The 22,914-nt window shown below is 42.3% G+C and overlaps 1 protein-coding gene across 1 annotated transcript in view; it reads right to left on the bottom strand.

Annotated features, from left to right (window-relative positions):
• The window catches only part of LOC311357341 (polypeptide N-acetylgalactosaminyltransferase 18-like), a gene marked incomplete at both ends in the record, with an annotated part of 72,920 nt that extends 70,964 nt beyond the window's left edge, over nucleotides 1–1,956 (bottom strand). Inside the window, one exon of the mRNA XM_084477252.1 lies at nucleotides 1,716–1,956. Coding sequence (XP_084333378.1) covers nucleotides 1,716–1,956 — 241 coding nt within the window. The remainder of the gene's footprint in view (nucleotides 1–1,715) is intronic.
• Between the last annotated feature and the right edge of the window lie 20,958 nt (nucleotides 1,957–22,914).

Here is a 22,914-nt window from a genome sequence, read left to right as displayed (position 1 = left end):
GAAAGGAACCATGTAATTCCACATTGGCGGCACAACTCTACGTAATCTGCTAGGCTCCATAAAAATGAAATCTTCTTATCAGTGAAGCAAGCAGAAACAGAGATTACCCAGCTAGGCTAGGCTACCGTACAGCCAGACTACACACATAAGCCTGCACACAGAACACAGAACATTGCCAAAGAATAGGTAAGATTTGCAGGCAATGCTAGAAAATTCACACATTCACACTTTGAGCCCGGCCAATGCCAGCCACAGAGTATTCATACATGACATGAGAACCCCAGAAGTGAGTGAAATTGCTTTCATGTCAGCACACACATTTTAATATCAGCAAGAAAATGTTCATTCATGGTATAATCTGGAGGAAATCAGTGGAGGTTGCTGGAAAAATAAATCTTACCATATTTCATCAAAACATGCATCCGCAGGTGTTTCATTTCCTCACCTCCAAAAATCTCCCTCACTTTTTATTTGTTCTTTCATTAGTCCGATGGAGAGGCACACATGACCAGTTTTACCACTCAGGCCCACATCAAGATCGGAGGAGATGGAAGAGTTGGGGCACATTAATCATCCATGCCCAGGATGATCACAAACCACTTTCTCGTCTAATGTTTAAGCCATATATATTTTTGGCTGATGCAGATCACAGACAGTACCATACTCAGGTGGCCTGGGAACCAGACGAATGCCGCAAGCTCATGTTTCATCTGCTCTGCAGATAAGGTCCTGCTCCCCTCCCGGACAAAAATATTTCTGCTCGGTACGAGATAGACCGACCAATCACAAGCGTTTATCTAATATGCGGCGGGATAAATAGGATGATTGTGCAGAGCATTTTCAACAACAACAACAACAACAACAACAACAACAACAACAACAACACAGATGGAGGCCGCTGATTTAGAACTATTTGTTGATTCTGCTACTTAGGCACTATTGAACTAAATGGAAGGCATATTTTCACTTTAAGAAGAACAAGCGACTGCGCTTCGTCATTCAGTGCTGCGTCACCCGTTCCGTTACTATGATTGGCTGTAGGCCTATCCAACTGCGTCCAGAGCCATTTGGTCTGCGCCCGTTTATTGCGCTCCTTGGAAATGAACGGACTGGGTCCAGACTAATTGGAGTTTGCAATTCGTTTGCAATTATATATATATATATATATATATGTGTTCTCCTGTAAAAAGATCAGGACTTTTTCTAGTAGCCTAATTGAATAACTCCTTTTTAACTGATGTGTCAGCCTATGAAAAATAAAGAAGTAGGCCTACTACTTAAACGGTTGTAAGCATTAAAGTAAAAACAATCAGCACTGTATTGACTCCAGGGAAACCGAATAATATATAAGTAGGCAAGCCTACTTCGAGATGGTAAACTGGTTGAGCATTTCTAGCAGTCTGTCTGCTTTTCACTGGCTCCATTTGTCTTATTATATATTTGCAAAGGAAAGATTGAATGACGACCCATGTGTTTGACTCAATGTGTTAATTCACACTGCTTTCCAAGTTGCGTAGACATACATTCGAATGCAAACGTAGGGTAAATAATATCAGTTGGTATAGCCTCTGGACGGGTGCTGACGTGAGGTAAATCGATCATTTAAGTTGGTCCTGTATGCACCGGTAATATGCTATGAATAAAATATATGGACCCTCACCCAACATCCTTCGCCCCAGACATGGCCCCAATAGCGGCAGAGCGCCGCTGCTTACCTTTGATGTGTTCGTTCACAACGCTCTCGAGCCGGTCCAGTCTCTCGATGATCTTCAGAGTTTCCCCCCTGCTGTCGTCTTCTAACTTTCTCTCCAACTCGCTGTTCTCCGCAACTTTCGGGCTGACGTTAGCCACGTAGTTAGTAATCCAGCCGACGTACAGCAAGCACACTATGTTGGTCATCCCGCTCAGTACCACGCAGGTGGACACCAAAGTTTTGGTTCTCCGTGAGCACAGCATCGCTGAATCGTATCCATTCGTTTACCAGTTGAGTATAAGCAGGCTGTATGCTCCGTGGTTTAAGAATTAAGTACAATGAAACATTCCCTTCATGGCCAAGCTAAGTCACATTCTCGAACTTGTTGCAGCATCTCTGTCGGACGGAGAGAGGTCATTCGTAGTGAAGCTCTCCATTTACGAAACAGCGAGTTCTCAAATGCTTGACAAGCAAGTGGATGCTGCGCGTGGAGCCATCCCAACACCGCATGCAACTATCAGCACAGGGGGCACGCCCCTAGTCACTACACAGCCAATGGGAGGGTTGGAGGCGTGTTCTGCTCTCACAAGTTTCATTATCACAACTGGTGTGTGTGTGTGTGTGTGTGTGTGTGTGTGTGTGTGTGTGTGTGTGTGTGTGTGTGTGTGTGTGTGTGTGTGTGTGTGTGTGTGTGTAATTAGTTGCTGTGTCCACTTCATTTCTGAGTGTCAGAAATTAATTGAGTGAGTCTGAAACACACGTGCATTCACGTGCACACACACACACACACACACACACACACACACACACACACACACACACACACACACACACACACACACACACACACACACACACACAGTTGCCCATGTCTGATTCCAGGCCACCTATGGTGCCTTAACCTAACCTAAGTGGTAGAGTCACTTCAGAGGCAGATCCAACTGATCTCAGAGCAGAGAGCCTCCAGGCGCTTGCTTTCATCTCTGTCTTTCATCCCATGTTTAGTAAATGACATGTACACAATGACAGACACACACACACACACACACACACACACACACACACACAGATAGTACACCACACACACACACACACACACACACACACACACACACACACACACACACACACACACACACACACACACACACACACACACAGATAGTACACCACACACACACACACACACACACACACACACACACACACACACAGATAGTACACCACACACACACACACACACACACACACACACACACACACACACACAGATAGTACACCACAAACACACACACACACACACACACACACACACACACACACACACACACACACACACACAACCGTTGATCCAAGAGTGTATGTGTGTAATGTTCCTCTTCTCCCAAGAGAAGCCTGGGATACAGTCGACTTGCGTGCGGGCATAAATAAAACATTAGATGTCCAATATTAAGGCTCCAGGCCCCTGTCTCTGTCGCTCTCTGGACTAACTGACGGGTAGACTGACTGACTGACTTGCTGTCCAACCGCCTGATTGTTGTTCATCTGACATCTGAGTCGTCTTGCGCCAGTTGAGTCAATCCAAGGCCAAACAAATGATTTTCTGTGGGGAAATGAGATTTGAAAGCCAGCCATGTAACAACAGTGTTTTGAGGACACTAACACAACTTACATCCTTTTCCTTTTGCCCATTGTGTGCAGTCACTTTCACTTTTCATTGCGATCAACGTGAAATCCATTGGTGTTGATCAATAAGCAGCCTAGCCCACTGTCGGACTCACTTCCATTCAATTAAGATCTAACATTTGTTTGGAGCGCATTAATTATCATTGTCCTTGGGCATAACATGCTGGTTGACTTACTACATTTTTATTCGTCTGAACAATTTGAATTCCTCTTACTTTGAGCTGTATGGAGTAATTCAATACACTCACTGAATGATTTATGTTTTAGAATCTGGGGATTTGGCAAAAGCGGCTTTTCATCATGGTGGATTCTTTGGGTAACTCACAAAATAAAATACTGCAATGTAGAGTTTGATGCTATGTTCATAACATATAAAAAGACTAGAACATTGCTATCATTATGAATATTTTCATGCCAAAGTTCATTGGAAGTGCTTTGAATATGAATGATTTAATTACATTACATTTGTTCTCATAATTAGGCCTCGTCCCAATACCACCCCTAACCCTAGATTTTTGCCCTAACCCTATATTTTGCGTGTTCTCGTGTAGGGGTAGGGTGTCCCATTACTGTAGGGAGCAAGGGGGAGTGCTATTTTGCCCTTATAATCAACCCTCAAAACGTAGTGAGGTGCGATGCAGGCTTAAAACGAAGTGGAAGATTTACTGTTGAGGGCACTCCAAACCAAGTGGAAGTTTTAAGGGGGGAGAAATGGGACAGGGCCTATTCCGATGAGGTATGAGGAGAATTCGTCCAAACTATTTTATTCATATGGAATTTCGAGAATGGTTTCCTTCTCTGTTTTCCGTTTAAGTATGCTCTGTCACTGTTTCTCTACACTATTTCTCAACATATACCAGTTTGTTGTCCAACTGTATAAAGTAAGAATCACAAATACTTATCAGAGTTCAAGGACACTGTCAAGCTGTCAAGCTGTCAAGCTGTCAAGGCAAACACAAAATCAATTCGAGTTTTATTAGTCTATGAGCTGTTCGCTGTCACACAGGTCTGTTTTGGTCTACCCATTTTGCTCTCTGCAGTTTCACTAAAGCTGCCATTCGACTGATAGTTTTCAGTCTACCCACGCAACTATGGTGGATGAACCCTGACCTTTAGAAATAATTTCACCCTGGCTTACAGAGCAGACCCTGCTGAGTTAGTAACTATATTTGTATCTAAATGTCAGTCGGACTACTTGGACAAACAGCCCAAGCATCAGCAGAAGCATCTTGCCGCCAGATGTTCCAGTGATGATCGTAGATGCCCTGGTACTTTAGGGGCAGTGCTCTCTACTCTGAGTTACATGAAAATAACCGGTATTCATATAGTGCTCTTCAAGGCAATCAAAGTAGTTTACATAGTGTGTGTGTTTGTGTCTCTGTGTGTGGGTGTCATCCCATACTGTAAATCAATCAATGCTATTGTATTTATTCATTTAACTAAATATACAATTTAAGTATTGTAGGATCGGGATATAGGATTGTGGGATCGTTTTTATGTGGCTGTGATCTGTTTCATGCTCAGCATATTAAACTAGTAATATGTGTACAGTGACAGAAAACCATTCATAAAGAAGAGCTAATTGGTTACTCTAGATTCATTTATTTAACAAAAAAGAGATAAAAATAAAACATGTATAATTAATCTTGACATATCTGGATTATATTGGCATTTTTGACCATGAACACGATCAATGATCCATGATCCATGATCAATCTCCTGTACTGTCAGGACTCCAAACTGAAAGATCATATCATAAATTGGGGAGATTTGTAGAGGCAGCTCTGCGTTCTGTTAATTTCCACATCGCTCTGTTCAAGACGGGGCCCTTGAGAGCCACAGCCAATGTTGGTTTACAAGTGTTGTGACCTTGCAAAATGTAATGATCTGTGAAATTTGAATGTGCTACCATCTGTTGAATGGCTAATGAAATAGAAGTCTTATTAGTACATTGCTACATACATATACCATGTAAAAAAAACAAGGGGACTCCCATTACTACATTAAATCACCAAAGAGTAAATAAGCACAGCACTACCCCACCACTCGCGATTTACACACCATATTTAAATTAATTAATTAGGGACCGAGCCAAACTTGGCAAGGTCCCTATTGAAACCCTCATGATTCTTCTTCTTCTTATTATTATTTTTAGCGACTTCGACTGCATTTTTCCCCCCCTGAACATATACGAAAACTCAAATTTTTTTGGTGCAATTGTGGGGACTGGTGAAGAATTTGATATTCTAGCCCTCAAATTCACATTCGCCCCTAGGTGGCGCTATAGCAACTGTTCTAAAGTGCAAACTTTGCACAAGCAGCACGCGTCACCGGTTTGACCTACACTCATGAAACTTTACACACACGAAACACATGAAAATCCTCATGATGAACAAAAAAGTCTCTTGAACTGAAAATTTCCGGGTTGCCAGATTTTCCGCCATTTTGAATTTTGTTAAAAACAGCAAATTGCCTAAGGATCCCAGGTTTTTCGACTTTGACAAAAATCCTTTGGCAGATATCATCTATGGCCGATTATATTCAATATGACTTAAGGATTAGTCTGTACAATAAAATTTCAAGCTCCCATGAGCCATTGAGTTCTAAAATGGGTGTGGTTGAAAATGCCTAAAAAGTAAATTGCTCATATCAACATCAAGTTGGACTCCTATGATGTTGACCCAGATACAAAAGTTGTTCAGAATCAAATTCTGAACAAGATTAAGTCAACACTTTTTCAAATGGGGCGTGGCATCGAAGTGGGCGTGGCCCGTTACTAAAATAGCCACAGTTCATAGACGCAATGTTTGATTTGAGCGGGACCAACTCAATGGCCAAGCTCTCGGTTTAGACTTATTTGTCTGCTCTCTCTCTCTCTCTCTCTCTCTCTCTCTCTCTCTCTCTCTCTCTCTCTCTTTCTCTCTCTCTAAATTGGAAACAAAAAAGGTTGAGAACCTCTCTGAGATTAGTGCATGCTAAATTAAGTTTACACTTGTTACTTACTTGTTGCTGTGTGGGACATCTGGTTGTGCGTGTGCGAGTCGAGAACCACCTGTGACAACTTGCCGTCTGTTCCTTCTAGATTGGAGCAGTCTAGCAGTTGTCATAAAGTCAGTAAATACAGTTCAGTTCAGAGTATTTCAAATGAACCAAAACTTCAACACATCAAACACATGACACATCAAATTATTCTTCATAGGGACGAATAATCCATGAGGTATGCCAGGAGATAAATTCCCCCCTGATGGTGTCTAGACCCTGGTGGTGGTGTGACAATGGATGGAGTTCAATGGCCTTAGTATGCCATCCCTTTCTCCACAGACAGGGGAATGGGAGGGAAGGGAGGGAATGGATGAGGGCTCTAACCAGCAGCCTCAAAGAAACAACCGACAAGTGACAAATGCATGTTAGCTCTCTATTGTTCTCCTGTTGATGCATGAGGTCTTGATTGGTTGAGAGATGAAGGGGAGAGGCCTGCAACGGCCGCGTGGGAAATTAGAACCCAACATAAAAAGATGAGAGAGATAGAAGGGGAATGTCGTCTTCCTGATTTAACTTTTGCTTTAGTTTCTTTAGTTTTCACTTCAGCAATTGCCATTCCCCATGGTGCTGTGTCCTTTTTTTAATTATTATTGAGTCTTGGCATCTATTGATTTTAGTCATATCTTTTTAAAAAACATTTAATCATATCATTTTTTTGTGTGGGTGTGTAAATATCCTTTGATTTGTTTCATCTGTTTCCTTGCACATGTAGCCTACTGATATAATGATCTTATGACGTGAATGACTTTCAAACTAACTTCTCAGAATCCATCTTATCCATTTGAGTGATATCCTGCAGTCTTTAAAAACAGATCTTTATAAAATAAGAGCCATGTTTCTGAGTTTGGAGTGGTAACTGTTCTTGGTGGAGCTATCAGATGACGACAACAGTCAGGTTGTCCCAGAGTAAAGTTGCATTGCTCAGGAGACCCTGAAGTTATCTATACATATGGTTTTTGAAAGCTGCAAGCATTTGAATTTATTATAATATCCACTTCAACAATTCTGTTATACCACTGTTGTTTATTTGGCCATAATAAGAGGATATAAGAGGATAATATATCTCTATATCTGGACTCTCCCGGCATCACCCAGCTAGGAGAGGCTAGACATGACCTAGCTGACCTCCCCTCTCAACTCTCCTCCTGTGCAACTTATAGTCTGGATCCTCCTGGTACCCCTCCTCTCCTCTCTGTCCCCCTGGGATTAATAAAGTCGGATCTAATCGTATTTTCATCCATGCACTGTCCATCATGCTTATGGCACTGCCTTAGATCTGCTGGGAGGACTGTGTGTGTGTGTGTGTGTGTGTGTGTGTGTGTGTGTGTGTGTGTGTGTGTGTGTGTGTGTGTGTGTGTGTATGTGTGTGAGGCAGATAAGACGGAGACCTGCGAGAGTGGAATATGTGAGAAATAATCCAAGCTTTCTCACAAGCACAGATATACATCGACGCACGAGAAAACACACACAGACACAAACACATCAAAACATACACAATAACACACTCAGAAACACAAACAATGCCAGAGGACCATTCATTTAATTTCAAAACCGGTACTGACCCGTAAAGTGAATGAATTAAAAAGAATGATGATGGTGATCCAATTGATTCATTGGAAAACAGATCAGGATGCTGTTCCATCATCCCAGCTTAGGCGATGATTTAGTTAGTTGTTTTTTTTAAACCATTATTAACCAATGCCAGTTAGCTAGAGGATTGGGACTCTGGGATCCTGCGGCGATGACGGTGCCTCTCTTCTTTTCTCAATCTCTTTAAACAGTTTGCTGTGAATGACGGTGGTGGTTGTCACGACGCCTCGATGGCTTTTGACTTCTCCCAGCCTCTCTGCCATCTTCTCTTTAAATTGCGTCCAATATCTTTATTCCCCTTATGGAATTTAGACTCTAGGAGATTTCTCTGTTGCTGCATCTGAAGAATCTTGGTTCCTCCATCTCAAAATGTTTAATGGCGCCAGAATCACACACGACTCAGAGACGAATGAGCAATTCATTTCACTCCATCTCGTCGGACAGGAAGATTGTCGGAGCCATAATGTAACGAGGAAGACCCGGTTCTCATCCCATTAGCAGACTTGAGGAGGAGATGCCAGAATTATTAAACAGACAATCCATCAGAAGTGAAGAACATTGGCAAGGTAAGAAAGAGAGGGAGCGTGAAATGGACTGATTCGTGTTGTTGACAGAAACCTGTAGATTAGTTGGCATGATAAACAGATTTACAGATTTAGACGTATTTATCTCACTCTGAATATTGTATACTTGCAAAACATGCAATCTGCCATTTCTTGCTCAGATTTACCTGTACAATATTGAAGAGAGCCTTTTAGCAGGGATTTACAGTTAACTGAATCTCAGTCAGATGTATCCACGGCGATGAGGGTGAGAAAGAAGACTGCTTGTACATTGAAATACACTCGCATACACTCTCATAGCTGCTCTCAGAGAACAGGGCTACAAAGCTCCAGTTACCTGACATTACCTGTCATTACGATTATGATTTCTAATTCAAAGCATCCCATTTAGATATATTGGAATCCATAGGTGGATTGGAACAATAGAAAGAGAGAGCCATTACATGTTCACGTCAGCTAACAGATAACAAAGGGGATGTTTCAGACGGCAGTTAAATATAGCTCAATTCACAATGCATCCACATGAATTTAAAGCCCCATGGGATTGGCATGGCAACGGGAGCGGCGTTGAGGTCTGTACAGCCATCATTACTGATCTGCTGCTCCTGTAGATCCCGGGCCTTCTCCAAGGCTTTCTGTCATTCCTAAAAGGCCAATACAGATAAATTAGGTTATGGGCCTATTTACACAGACAAGCACGCGCAAACACACACACTCAAACACACACACACACACACACACACACACACACACACACACACACACACACACACACACACACATGCACACACACACACACACACACACACACACACACACACACACACACACACACACACAAATTCAGAAACATGTACACACACATGCTTTTGTGTAGTTTTGCTTTGATAATTTTTTTTATTGTATTATTATTATTTATGGTATTGTATTTTATGTTACAAAATAAATATGCTTAAATTATATTAAATTTGTATGAATCATATCGTATAAGGTTTATCAAAATTCTTGAAGACATATTATTCTTATGAATCTTAGTTATTAGAATTGGATGGATCCCAACATGCTTTTCCATTAAATAATGAGATGATCTTTCCCCCCCACTTGCTCCTGATCGTGTTTATTTTGTTCAGCCTCCTCTCCTCCTGTGTGAACAGCTTGCGCTCAGGAAGTCTCTGATGTAGCAACCTCATCGATGCCCTGGTGAACGTGACTAAAAAAGCATGAGAAATAACACTGCCGCTTCCGCTACAGCATCCCTTTACCACCTCAATACTGGTTTGCAGTGCAACCGTCTGCCGTTCACAATCCTCTGAACACCCAATAAATCCTTGATAGAGAAGTGAAAATGCTAAAAAGATTTCTATCGTTGTATCAAATCAGTCAACAAGGTGGTAAATCGATGTTGGTAACCATTTCATCTATTCGCCGAAAATGGTGGAGTTATCCATTATGGTTGTTAGTAATGATGAATTATATTCTGTTTCATTGCAGTTTGTGAGCTTCTGTTGTCATGAACAGAATTGTTATAACATTATAATTTTACATTGTCTCACTGTGAGGGCAGTGGACATGTTGAGAATACATACATTTGTATTTTTTATTGTTACTGTGGATAGGGGTTCAGAGAAAGGGACACACACCAAACAACAAAAATCAAGACCTGTTAAAATGCTATAGCTTTAATCAATTGTGTTGGTTGATAAAGGAAAACATATGAAAAGGACAAAATGTATACCACCCGGCTTAACTCAAGCAGGGGTCAGGTTAGCTCAGGAAGTAAATTTGGTTAACTTTTAACCGGAACGTTGCTAGGTCAATCCCAGGTCATCCTAGCTGAGCATCATGGTTTCCCTGAGCTCTGTAAGTCGCTTTGGATAAAAGCATCTTCTAAATGCCCTTAAAAAGACTGGAAAGTAAACAAATATGACTGCGAAAGGATGGATTTCTCTGATTGAAGCAACAGGCTATTTTAATGCGTTCTCTGACAACATCAAAAGCCTGGCGTAAGCGTCCACTTAATCGTGTATTACTCAGAAAAACATTGTTTTCATTGATTCATTACAGATGCTGGTACGACATTTTGAGAGGCAGCTCCGGAACAGAGGATTAATGAGGAACTCTTTAAAACAACGACTATCAGTTGGAATCTGCTGCAGTAATTACCAGATAGTACTAGTGACACAATGACAAGCTGTTGTCAGTTGAAGTCTATGAGGTAAACCCATGATAAAAAATTATGATGCAGTAGGAAAGGGGTTTTAAGCAAACACATCGACTCAAGGCCAAATACAACTAAGTAGGGCATAACTGAACCAATGTTTTAGCATTATAGTCAATTTGCCTATAGATAAGGACTAGCCTTTCCTTGTTATTATGCCCTGTATCATTTTCTTGAACCCCTGAAGTTTTCAGAGGGAATAAAGTATAAATGATTGGTCAGTCTTAGTTATTTTCCCTGCTAGGTTTGACAAAATGGAGGCTTCTTTGAGGGCTCTATTCGTCTCAAGATTGTGTAAATGATTATTAAGCTACTCTCTCATGATGGTTATGCTCAAGGACTCTAAATAAGAGGGAAAAGGCACATAATGCCCAGTCTCCACCGGCAAACAGTAGATATTGTGGCATTGTGAGCCGACTGTGGGGGATTTGAAAGCTAAGCAAGATTAATGTTTCTCATGTTTTCTTTTAGAATAATTCATCTAGGTTGGTGCGATATCCCACAGACCCGGTCCGGAGCTGTTATGATTGGACGGCTCACTGACGGTGACAGTTCCCATGGTGCACACGAGAAGATTCCACATATAGATACCAATTCAAATGATATCGAATTAAATAATTTACTGTAAAAAAACATATATATATATATATATATATATATATATATATATATATATATATACACACATCACAAATGTGTGGAAAAGGAAAAACATATTAGTGTTTTACATCTTGTCATTGCATACACACTTCCAAAGATATATATCTATTTTTTTTTTTTCATGTTTTGACAATTGAAACATTGGCACAATGAGCTATTACATTAATTATTTTAAGCCTTTTTCTTTTGAAAGGTGCATTCTATTTTGTGTGCAAGAAATCTATATGCAGAAACAAACTGGTCAAACCATTCTTATGAACAGCTCATTTCTGGCACCACAAAAGGCTTTCATAGACTTTAAAAACAAAAGGAGCAATCTGCTCTTTTCCTTTTAGTTATTTTTCGACAGCTTTAACAACCTTATATATTTATTTATCTATTCATTTATTTGTCATTATTTTTTTTATAAAACCATAAACAAATGTTCGTCAGCCTTCAGCAGGAAATGACAAGTCATCAGAACTGGGTCACACGGTGATGCAGAGGACGAGAGGTTTGCCCGCTGCTTCTCCCTTTCTTCCCTCACTGCAATCTTTTCTAAATACCTCATGTTGATCCTGCAGAGTAAAAGTCACAAAGCTGCCTTTGTGAAGCCTCTCTATATACGGCGCTTTATTTTAGTTTTTTCCCCTGGTTTAAATTTTTTTTGCCACAATCACTCCCGGGCACCCAAATAAACATTCCACTTAACCGCCTTGTGTAAATTCAACCTGACAGGTAAGACTCGGCCTATGTAACCATGGAAACAATGAAGGGAAACACTAAGTCGGAAAGAGTTCCATTGGTCCCGGGATTGAGCGTTCTGGTTTTCTTCACTATCCAACCTCCGTGGACTGCTGTATGTGATTGTCTGGTGTGTAGCAGCTCTAATTTTTCCATATCCCTACTTATGGTATTTTCTTTTCTGTCGAGGCTGTTTATGCTATATGAAAGAAGTGGGCTCAATAATGAATAATGTATTCCTTGACTTGATTTCATATCCTCCTACATACAGCTTGATCCCTATCCTTCTAGTTGCAGAAATCGCTGGTGCTAGGCTAGCGCAAGTCAAGGGGAACTGCTAGCCTGCCAATAAAAACAGTTTTACCCACTCCAAAGTACACAAGGCAAAGCAATTATAATGCCTGACTATCGATGTAAATGTCTGTGTTGATAGAAATAAAACTATCCTTGTATCGCAATGATCACATTACATTTTGGGGGACTACTTTCTCAGCAGCGGCAGAATTTCACTTTGCTCCGGTGTAGCAACCAATTCACTACAGCAGAAGGTAAACAGAGAAGGGCAATCCAGGTAATATCAGTCCACCACTGCCGTAGCTTGCTTCCAACTACAGGGATTATAAACGAAATGCAATGCGATGCAAGGGTAAGTTTATTTCTAACACTATTCTATCAACACAGACATTTACATCGATAGTCGGGCATTATAATTGCTTTGCCTCAGGTGTACTTTGGAGTGGGTAAAACAGTTTTTATTGGGAGGCTAGCAGTTCCCCTCGACTTGCGTTAGCCTAGCACCAGCGATTTCTGAAACTATGAAGGACTGAATGAAGTGTTGAAAACGGTCTCCAATGATAAATAACACACTGGCTCACTTGGAAATGAAGTCTGATGTCCAAAATCCTGAACTACCCCTTTAATACAACATAAAATTCTCTACCTATCTTTCAGATTTGGAGGATTTAGTTAACATGATTATTTTTGAGGAATAATCTCTTCCACTACCAGTTTAGTCCTATTTTTATTCTTGTGTCTCCGGGCTTTTTAGGAGACTGGGGCAAAATATGCAACCCAGTCTGACAAAAATGTAGTAACGTTGGTCGTCAACGGCGGAAAATGTAGTTGTTTCACAAAAGCTCTCTAAAATTGTGACATGCCTGCATTTTTTTGCTCTTTTCTATAGGCCTGAGTCCACGTCAAGTGACTTATTTAGCATTAAATGGATTTTGATAACACATTTTATCGTCATAATCTTCGTTCAGTGATTGCAAATGCTGTTTAGTTTCTTAATAATTACAAATCATATCTTGCGAGAAAATTGTTAAATACAACAACGAACAATGCCGAAGCGTAATTAGGCAATTTCCACTGAGAATAAAAGGATGTCTGAACTCTGTGTGTTGTCAATGCAAAGATAACGATATATTCTTGAAGAAGACATGCAATTACAATGGTTGGAATGGAATGGAATGTTTAACCCTCGAAACATGGGTTGGATGGAATACAATCTAAATGTTCTAATTACTTCCGATGTCAAGTGCATCATCTTTTAAACCTTCTTCCAACCAATTAAACATATTGTATCCTTACCTGTATGTATATCTGTATTGAGTAGGAGAAGAGAGAGAAAGCGAGGAGGTACAAGAATACGGCTGCCTTCGTCCTTTGAAGCCAAAGTGAAGAATGATTAATGGCATAATACTTGGAAATTATTGTCTATTGCTCTGCTCTGAAGACTTACTGCTTGAAAAACGTGTGTGTGTGTCCTTGCATCAACCATTGCAAAAACCACTGCATTGCAAAAAAATGATGTGGTCAGAATATGATAAACAAAATACATATTACAACAACATTCTCCCTACAGGTCATGAGATGAAACTGCAGGCCAGAGAATGGCTCAACAAGTGGGATGGACACTATAGAGATCTGAAGAATAAGTCCCGCCTCCGAGGCGAGACTTATTCTTTTTGGATTGTCGGTGCCGAGAATTTGGTAAAATAGCATTTATAATCGTTTACTACTTTAATGGCACCGACAATCTAAAAAGCCAGTCGAAACTAGATGGAAAAAGTGTGTAGTTCGAAACGTGATGCAGCTTTTACTTCTTCGCCACCTACAGAGTTTGTTATGTACGATCATTCATAAACCCCATGTTATTTCCCATAGACATTTGACCGAGGGAACCAGAGCCTCGGAGGCGGGACTTATTCTTCAGAGGTCTATGATCATCTCTGGTAATCGTACTGTATGTTGGGTATAAATTTGTAGCATTTGAAAAATAGGAATACATAGGATGTATTGATATAAAGTCAAATCAATATGATGAGCTATTAGATTAGTAAGGCAGGTTGTAAAGCAAAGATAGATGTTACAAGAATTCTACCATATACGATTGGTTGCTTCTATTCTGTATGCCAACATAGTCCCGACTGTGTTTAAACATATAGACTATTGATGAATCACACCAGATATGTATCTATCTGGTAACACTATCTGGTAACAAGGTGATTACTAACTTTAACAACACACAGGTACGGAAGCAGGAAGGCACAGAGACTTGTTGCATCAGTCCCTTTTTATTAACGGCAAGTTATCAGTCATTGCCTCAGGCACCACAGTGTCAGGCAATATCCCACCAACAGCTGGGACACCTGATGAGCAGGGGGAGTCCCACTGGTTACATGTCGTTTAATAGGCAGGTAGTGGCACCTGTTAGCAACGGGACACAGCCAGGACTATTGAACTCCTATCCAGTATTGCCGTGATCAATGCTGACAAAAAAATAAACTTGTAGTAAACTGTCAAAATGGCTTGTTCATTTCTCCAATTTGACAAGATCCAAGTACTTTTCAAGTAGAACCCAGAAGTGCCTTCTCCCCCCCCCCCCAGCAGTGACACACACCGAGTGTATACCGTGCACACACCACCGTGCGTCCGCCCGCTCTCTCCTCCGGCACACGGAGGTCTTTCCATCGAGGGGTCCTGACATTTAAAGGTAGTAGAGCTGCTGGTGTTTGACATGTTGTCCTGCTCCCACAGTGCATCCATCGCTTCATCTCACTGTAGGACGGCCTTTGATCACACAAGGCCTCACTCTGGTGGCCTGTGTGTCATCGTTATGCAGCTAATAGGTCCATCTCTCTGTGGCAAACTAGTGGCACGCACACACACACACACACACACACACACACACACACACACACACACACACACACACACACACACACACACACACACACACACACACACACACACACACATTCCCACCCACACACATACACATACACACACACACACACACATACACAAACATATTCCCACACACATACACACACAAACACAAACACACACACCCATACACACACACACACACACACAAACATATTCCCACACACATACACATACACACATATCCCCCCCCCCCACACACACACACACACATATTCCCACACACACATATTCCCACACACACATACAGACACACACACACACACATACACAAACATATTCCCACACACATACACACACAAACACACACACACACACACACACACACACACATACACAAACATATTCCCACACACATACACACACAAACACACACACACACACACACACACACACACACACACACACACAAACATATTCCCACACACATACACATACACACATATTCCCACACACACACACACACACGTATTCCCACAGACATACAGACACATATACATCAAACATATTCCCACACACATACACAAACACAAACACACACACACACACACACACACATATTCCCACACACACGCACAGTCATACACAATGATGGAACGGGGGCAGGCTGAAAATGAAACAAAATGAGGTATTGACTGGTTGTCACAGAGGCAAACATCATCGTTCACCCACAGCAGGGTGACCCAGAGGAGTCAATCACAGAGAGAGAGGGAGAGAGATGGAGAAAGAGGGAGAGACAGAGGGAAGGGGAGGGACAGCATGACAACGAAAGAGAGAGAGAGCGGCCAAGAGAGATAAAATGCCAGGGAGAAAGAGAGTGAGAGTAAGAGAGAAAAAGAATGAGAGAGAGAGAGAGAGAGAGAGAGAGAGAGAGAGAGAGAGAGAGAGAGAGAGAGAGAGAGAGAGAGAGAGAGAGAGAGAGAAGGGCAGAGAGAAGGACAGAGCGAGGGAGGAAAGATGGAGAGAAAATAGGAAAATACACAGAATGACTGAGGGACAGATAAATAGAGGGATGGATAGAGAGCGACGGAGGGAGGGATTCATTCGAGAGCCAATACTGATAATAAACGGGAGAAAAAAGCGAATAACTGCTGACCAAACTAAACAGGCAAGGTGTTGGCGTGATACGCTGTGAACAAACACTGCTCCGGGCGGCCACCCAACAGCACCACCAGAGGTTCAATGCCGCCTCATCAGTCTCTCCATACTCTCATCATCCTCTCCCAGTTTGCCGCTTCCCCTGCTCACTGTCTGCGCACGTTCCATTCCTGAAGTGCCACCGTATGAATGAAGTGCATTGCAACGCTCAGACTTCACGCTGCGCTCGTACTTAATGGATTCTGCTCATTGAGAAGGTGTGGAGATGAGACGACGAGGCGGACGCAGTCGATGGAGCGGAGCAAACGATGCATGCTTTTTTTTTACCAAGGTTCTCATGCGCCGAAGCGTCAGTATGCCCCCACGTTGACAGGGCTGTTTAACACGCACTGCGGGTTTACCCGACGATACCGCCCATGAATCAATCACCGTGATCGAGTACGCACTCATTATCTCCGGCTTAAAATCTGCAGAATACAAAAGCTAGATAAATACAGAACAATAAATGAGAGTGGCCTTCCAGGAGATCCGTCATCATTAGGCCGGGAGCACGCGTGAAGAGCTTGCTGCGCTGGAAGGCACGACCAAGACCCGGGTTCAAGCTGTAATCCTCCACTGGCTTGTCTGGTTGTGACTGGTGTACAAATCATTGCCGCTTGGCCAAGGATGCATACAAAGTTTGTTTTACAAGAGCACACGCACACACACACACACGCACACACACACACGCACACACACACACACACACACACACACACACAAACACAGTGTGTGAAACTGAACATTTGTTTTGTGTGGTTGATGTTGTCTTCAGCATAGTTTTTATAATATTATGTTTGAAAGACAAATGACCCTTGCCACCAGTTACAGCTGACGACGATGAGGGGGAAATATGTAGGTTCAACTGTGTCCTTTGTCCAAACGCCAACACCCCTTTTAGATTGGTTTGCCAATCTGCTTTAGATGACTGACTCCCTCTCTGTAGGTTAAACATGTGCTACTGCCCGCATAACCGGTTACTCCTTTTTCCAAGTCACCTGCTATATTACAACCCACATACTCGGATGTCAGTGGAGAAAAAGTGTTGAATTTCACTGCCGGCTATCTGAGTAGGTGGCTTTAATGGACATTTAAGCTCTACATTGGATAGTGTTAGTAGCTTGGGTTGGTTGGTTTAAATGATGGTCGTGCCACAAGGTTTCAAGCGGGTCAAAGCAGCCTGTCAAGTCCTGAACTGACATGGGCGTCGGCTGTCATGTAAGGTGGCGTGTGATGTATTGGGTTCATAAACTGTGGGCAGTGATCCTTTCCCCATACTCAGTATGTGGAGAGTAAATCTGCTGTGTGAGACTACTGGAAGGGAACGACCATTTGATTTCAGGAAGGCAGATTGGGATACATATGAAGAGATGTGTCTAAGTGGATTAGATAGCGTAAGTCTTAAGAGATGAATTGGTGGAGGTGTTGGGTTACTCAATCTCTTCCCTGCCGCTACCAAGGCGGTTGCAGCCAGACAGATAGTGCCATGGTGGTATCAGGTATGTGATGAGGTGGTAAGGAATAGGGCTAATCTAAAGATGGAAATAATATAAAGATGTATCAAAGGCTTACGGCTGTGGCAAGGCAGGTCATTACATCTGCCAAGAGGACGCGTTGGAGAGATTACTCTGAGACCTTGTGGAGGAGCATTTCCCACACAGAGCTGCAGCGTGTTGTGCGCTGTACGTCAAACATTCGTTGAAGAAGGGGGGCCGGTTTATGAAATGGAGACGTCTGTAGTGCAAAATGATGTCGGCAAGGCCAGAATGCTGGAGGAAGGCCATCCCTGGTGTGCATTCACACCAGGGATGAAGGCACGACGCGAATACACACAAAGTTGACGCAAAGATGCGAATAGGGGAGAATTTTCAACAACGTGGTTCACGCGGATTTGGTGTGATTCTACGCATGCAAACACTTTCCCTGAGTTGAAATATTTTAACTATCCCGCAAATCTTCCCTTGATGCTGTGTCGTTACAGCCTATCAGCATTCACTCCAAGAAGACCAGATTGAACCGCAACATGGAGGAGAAAGTTGCTGCCATTGGTTGACTGTGTTATGCTGTATTTCCCAAGATGGCGCCGTCCATGGCTGCTATAACGCTACTCTGTGTTGTGGTTTGACTTCTTATCTGTTGGAACACACACACTGGAACGTTGAGACAAATTCCTACTATGTTAGCATAATTGGCAATAAATGAACAAGGAACAAGGACAGGGTATGCTGCCTAAATAGAGTGGTTGATTTTGGGTGTGATGAATGTAAAGAGAGTCCTTTTAATGTGTGCTTCACGCTGGATGAGCAGAGGAAGGCAGGGGGCAATATGGCCCTGGGCGTGGATGGCCGATGCTATGAGCTGTTTTGGCACTTGTATGGAATAATATTGATGGTTTGTTTTTGTCTTTGTTCAGCTGAGTGTGGGAGGAGGGATCCTGCCCTCTGCTTTGAGGCATGTGGTCCCTATTAGAAAGCCTGGTAAAAAAAGCCTCTAGCCCTCTACCATTGAGGCCAACTGTAAACGTATGGAGAGGATGGTTACTGATAGGCTCACTCATATTCTGGAGTTGGTGCACTGTAGATTGTCCTTCTGTTGGGCTAATATCAGGGGCGGGGGGGCTTGTTGGAAAGCGAGGTTCAGTGTTTCTTGTTATTGAGAAGGATTATGATATTTTCTGCAGGGATGGCCTATTGCTGGAACTAGAGATTTATTTACAAATGTATATTGGAAAATACAGATCACGGTTGAAGAGGGTGTGCCCATTCTGCAAGGTAGTGTAATAAGCCCGATATTACTTAAATAATGATCAATTACATCTTCAGCTGTGTGGGTCCAGGCTGTGGATGTTCATTGTTCACATATGATTGGGCACTATGGAAGCAGGGTAAGAATCAAGAATATGGCAATTAGAGAGGGCTCTAGGAGGAGTTGAAGGGTGGTCTTGAGAATGGAGTTTTGAAATCTTAGTGGAAGGAAGAGGGGTCTTTGAGAGATCCCTTTATGGCTCCCCTCTGGTGAGGGTACCTCAATATAAAATAAATCTAAATCTTTGGAATTCTGTTTGAAGAAAATATGACTTGCAGAGCTCCCATTCTGGAGAAAATTGGGAAAGTTCTGAAACTCATGTGGTGTCTCCCTGGATGTGCCGTGGGAGCAGAGACTGAATATCTAGTGACGGTTCACTGGGCAATGATAAAACCTGTTCTTGACTATAGGCGTTTGGCTTTTGGGTCGTTGTTCGGGGAAACAGCTTTTTGAAAGCTGGGACTCACTTGTTCAGGCTTCATCTTTGTTTATCTGCTTTTTCACCCAACCTCAGTTCATGCACTGCTTGGGGAGGCCCCCTTTGAGCTAAGGCAGAGGAAGCTGGGTCTAAAGGCCAATTTACACCGCAGGCGTTTTAGACGTGTTTTTTAGTCGGCCGTCAGACGTCCGACTTCAGCTAGAGATAGAATTCATTCAAACTAGTGCACTGATTTACACCGGCAGGTTTTACGCCCGTCTCACGGCCGACCAAAGCTTAACTTACGCTTCACTTCTATTTTCAAGCGTTTCTGAAGCGTCTCGGTTATGATGTTATCTGATGAATCTTGAAAATATAGCGAAATAAACGGCGGCGGTGTGAATTGATACACCTACGTTACGCCTACGTTACGCTCACGTCTCTCTCACCTACGGTGTAAATTCCCCTTTAGGCAGTGGCTTAGGTTAAGAAGTCAGGCCGGGGGAGTCAGTCCAGCATCTGTTCTGCTGACGGTTGGGGAGGAGTCTGTGTAAGGGGGAGATATTGAGGACCAGCAACACAGAGGTGGCTCCCCAGCAGGCAGTTGAGGAACATCTTACGCGTGACTGGTCTTCCTCTCTTCAGGTGTATACTACTAGACTGGGCTTCTCTGGTTTGGGAGCAACACTGATGCTGGTAATTAAGCATCAAGATTGGCTATGTGCTGAGTATGGGATGCTTGTACTACTGTACTGCAAGATATATAAGAAGGAGAGGGGGATATTGCTTTGCTTTTTGGCAGACCTTGGTGTGACCCCTATTGCAGTGTGCATAACTGTGGGATCCTGCTGTTGATAAATCTGTTGAGGCTTTTGAATAGCTAAACAATACAGGAATGTTTAACAGGATGTGATTTCTTATTTATTTTTGGTTGGGTGGTTAATGGATTTCCACAGTACTGACCTCCAAACCAGTGGGTGGCAAAAATAAGCTTGACAAAATTCTATCTTGCCTCTGTATTTAAAATAATAAGAAGAAGCAGACGCAGACACAGAAGATTGTAGCTGACACCTGCTGGTACTTCTGCATCTCATTTACCACATGAATCCATATTTAGACCTCAGGGGCATACTACTGATTTAACCAGGTCGGAAATCCTCAAATTGATTACGAAGTCACGTCATTCTATTTCTATACAAAACTCCACCCTATGTTAATCGTCCTAACGAATACTACAGCAGACAAAAAAAAACACTTACGGCAGCAGAAATGGACAAGCTAGCTCAACAGAACTGACCTACATGTATGAACAGATCTCTCCTCCCTCTGGTCTGATACCATATGACGAGGCCCAGTGTGGGTTGACAAATCTGCCAGTCAGTCCCAGTGGAAATAAGTGAAGCAAAGGTCAAACACAACAGACCATCAGTGACTCCCAAACGGCTGCTCCTGAACACGGAAACACTCTAGCACAGGCCAGAAGGAAGGTGCATCTTTATCCTAGTTTATCTCCCTCACAATATCCCCAGGTATCTAGGCCTGTTAGGAACCCAGGCACCATGCATCAGGGAAAGGACAATGCAGTAGTGGTGGATTCTAAACTCCCTACCACAGCCAGTTAATCATTTTTGTAAGAATTCAACATGGATCAAAGTGAACAGACATTGCCTTGTCACTTTAGTGCTGTTTAACAGCAACCTCCACCTCTGATGTGTTACACTGGCCAAATTGAACAGGCCAAATTGGATGGCAAAACTCCCTTTACTGAACCTGTGATGGAACCAGATCATAGTTGCGTCTACTGGATATCTTGAATGTTTATCCCCCCCACTCAAGCCCTGCTATCTAAACTGTCCTAACTGGATACACTTGGACCTGTGTCTGAATATGCAGATAGATCCCCTTCAGGTTTGGCAGCCAACAGCCCTAATCATTTAAATCGACCATCACAGATGCAGCCTCTCTACATGGGATACAACACTAAACAGCAGGGCAATAACAGACCTGGTGCCTCAGCTTCTGAAACTTGCCAACTCAACCCACCAGCATCTGATAATCATGCCCCCGTTTACAACTCACTACCAATGCAGACCATCCAAGATCTCCAAGATACATCCTAGTCTCACGCTGCTAAATAATACATACCTGAGCATGGTAGCTATGTGTCTATTCAAGCAGCTTCTGGACATTCTGCACTTGTGCCACTGAAAACAGTCTCTAAACCTCAGTGGAAAACTTCTGCTATAATCAAAGGGAACTCTGCAGAGAAAAATACAATGTATTATCAACGCAGTCTCCATTATATAAATTCAGGCGTACAGTATCACAACCACAGATTCCCTTGGAATCCACTTAACTTCTTAACAGACAAGCTCTTGCTCCTTACCGTCCACAGAATGCATTTAGGACTCTTCAGTCTCCCCTCTTTCCGCTTAATATGAATGAAATGAGAAAGTGGATCCTTTCTACAGGAAACGATTTTTCTATTTTCCCACAGGCTGTTCCGGGACACATGATCTTTGGGTTAGAAGTAAACCAGAATAACTACTCAAAGAAAGGATTGACTCCTAATTTTGTTGTACTTATTTAATAATTGTCCAGCTTGTGTCAATGCGGCATTGAAGTAATTAAAGGTTTAGAATTTAGTGGCATCTAGCAGAACAAACTTTGAAATTTAATGGAATATAGGTATCTTTTAGAGTGCTATCCCTTGATAATAAGAATTGTATTTTGTTAACTTAGAAAGAGCCTTTTTAGAGTTAACCGTGGCAAAGTGTGCTGTGAATATTATATTAAGACCAAAGGACACCCCATCAGTGAGTTGTCGATCTGAACTGACGTGACGCATGCAATCAGTTTTGGTGGTTTAGTAATCCCATGTCTGTGTTTGGTCCACTTTAGTCCTTAGATTTTATAATCCAATGTCAAATCACATTTGAACCTCTTAAATATACAAAAAAATTGCTATTATCAGACGTGATTGCGTTTATTCTTCATTATCGTGATGTCACGCACAAACACAGCATCTGAACTTTTTAAGGGGTCGTTTTCACTGACTTCAGAGCGTCTCTCAAAAGAAAGCATGAATCTGGCGCCCCCTGCTGTCCATAGTGTCTTCCTAATATGTATTTTGGTTTCTGTCTCAACTAGT

This window comes from Micromesistius poutassou, assembly GCF_964030765.1.
Source record: "Micromesistius poutassou genome assembly, chromosome: 13".
Taxonomy (NCBI): Eukaryota; Metazoa; Chordata; class Actinopteri; order Gadiformes; family Gadidae; genus Micromesistius; species Micromesistius poutassou.
This window is presented reverse-complemented; position numbering and strand designations above follow the sequence as displayed.